The 1,446-nt window shown below is 38.5% G+C and overlaps 1 protein-coding gene across 1 annotated transcript in view; it reads right to left on the bottom strand.

The window, feature by feature from the left end:
- Positions 1-1,446, bottom strand: part of igf2r (insulin like growth factor 2 receptor) — a 63,594-nt gene that overhangs the window by 40,364 nt on the left and 21,784 nt on the right. The window contains exons 6-8 of the mRNA XM_015372814.1: positions 893-1,004; positions 631-739; positions 380-539 (exon numbers count right to left, since the gene is read on the bottom strand). Of these exons, the coding sequence (XP_015228300.1) occupies positions 380-539; positions 631-739; positions 893-1,004 (381 nt within the window). The remainder of the gene's footprint in view (positions 1-379; positions 540-630; positions 740-892; positions 1,005-1,446) is intronic.

Here is a 1,446-nt window from a genome sequence, read left to right as displayed (position 1 = left end):
GTAAGGTGTAAAAAAAAAAAAAAGAATTAAAAAAAGAATTTAACCGATTAATCGAATCGTGGTGTATTCTTGAGTATCGAAAATAATCGAATCGTTGGGTCAGGAAATCGATACTGAATCGAATCGCCATGATGGATGTGATTTACACCCCTAGTGAAAGGTGTAACACTACTACTGTACAAAAATTGCCCCTACTGAGACAAATAAAAGCTGCTGAACTGAACTGAACTGAAACCAGGAGGACATTTTTAGTTTTTAATGTTTTACGGATAATTATATATTGTGGTTTTACATGAAAGATTTTTGGATGTATTAAACAACAGTTGGGTTGGTCTATAACAAAGTAAAAGTGCGCTGGTTCAGAGGTGGAACCACTTACAGCTCAGAGTGAGAGGTGTGAGGTCGATGGAGACGTCATGCTGTTCACTGGTCAGTTTGCAGCTATGACTCTCCAGGTAGTCTCTGTGACAGGCATATTCAGTCACCCACTCCACCTCATACCGGCAGTTTGACTCTGCAACCATCTTAGGGGTGCTGCCCTGAAATGAGAAAGAAGAATTAGGAATCATCTAGAAATGTGAAAACCAGATTAACAGCTGATAAGTTAGAAGGTTTAGTGGTCTGACAAACCAAATGCCTGTTTGATGGACAGATGAAAGTGATGGTGACGGTGGGCCGGTGTTGTCCACATCTCTCTGGAGGCGTCGAGTCGGCACTTAATTCATACCGTAACCTCAAACTGGACGGGAGAAGAAAACAGGAATTGTAGTCAATCATTTTGAACAGTTTAATAGATGAATCATCCAAAAATCCATAGAAAATACTTTCATTGTTAGTTTTAACAAACAGCAGAACTTAATGCATTGAGGTTTTGCATGGACAAAAAGGTCACCTGTCACTGGACACCGCCTCCAGCGGCCTGCTGGGGGCGCCCATGCTGAAAGAGCCATCTTTGGTGATGAGGCAGGCTGCAGAGTCCTCTGGACAGGATGTAGATAGAGAGTCTGGAGGAGAGCAGAGGTGAGGGTCAGATATATCAGAGGTCATCGATGTGATCAGCTCACTTTGAAAAGCAGCTGATAAATTCATCATTTACACTAGTAGTAAAAGTCCTACCAGCCTTGTTTGTAACACTGATTATTCTCACATTGATTAAAAGGAGTTCAGAAGGGTCGAATATTTTCCTTAAGCAGGAAACTTGTTGCATAATTTAGAGGACTAACATTGGATTTGCATATTTAAAAAAGACAGTTATCACACTTTGGAAACTAAATGAAAATATGGCAACTAGTCATTAAGGGGATAAAGAATTAAACTATTAGTGTAATATTATTTGATAGTAAAAAAAAAAAAAAAAGAAGAAGAAAAAAAAACAAGTATGACATATATAAATATGCGATACTCAGAAAAGAAATACGGGAAAAAAATAAAAAGTTAACTAAACTT

Source organism: Cyprinodon variegatus, unplaced genomic scaffold (assembly GCF_000732505.1).
Source record: "Cyprinodon variegatus isolate N-32 unplaced genomic scaffold, C_variegatus-1.0 Scaffold76, whole genome shotgun sequence".
Taxonomy (NCBI): Eukaryota; Metazoa; Chordata; class Actinopteri; order Cyprinodontiformes; family Cyprinodontidae; genus Cyprinodon; species Cyprinodon variegatus.
Note: the sequence above shows the minus strand (reverse complement) of the source record. Positions and strands in the feature narration are given on the sequence as shown.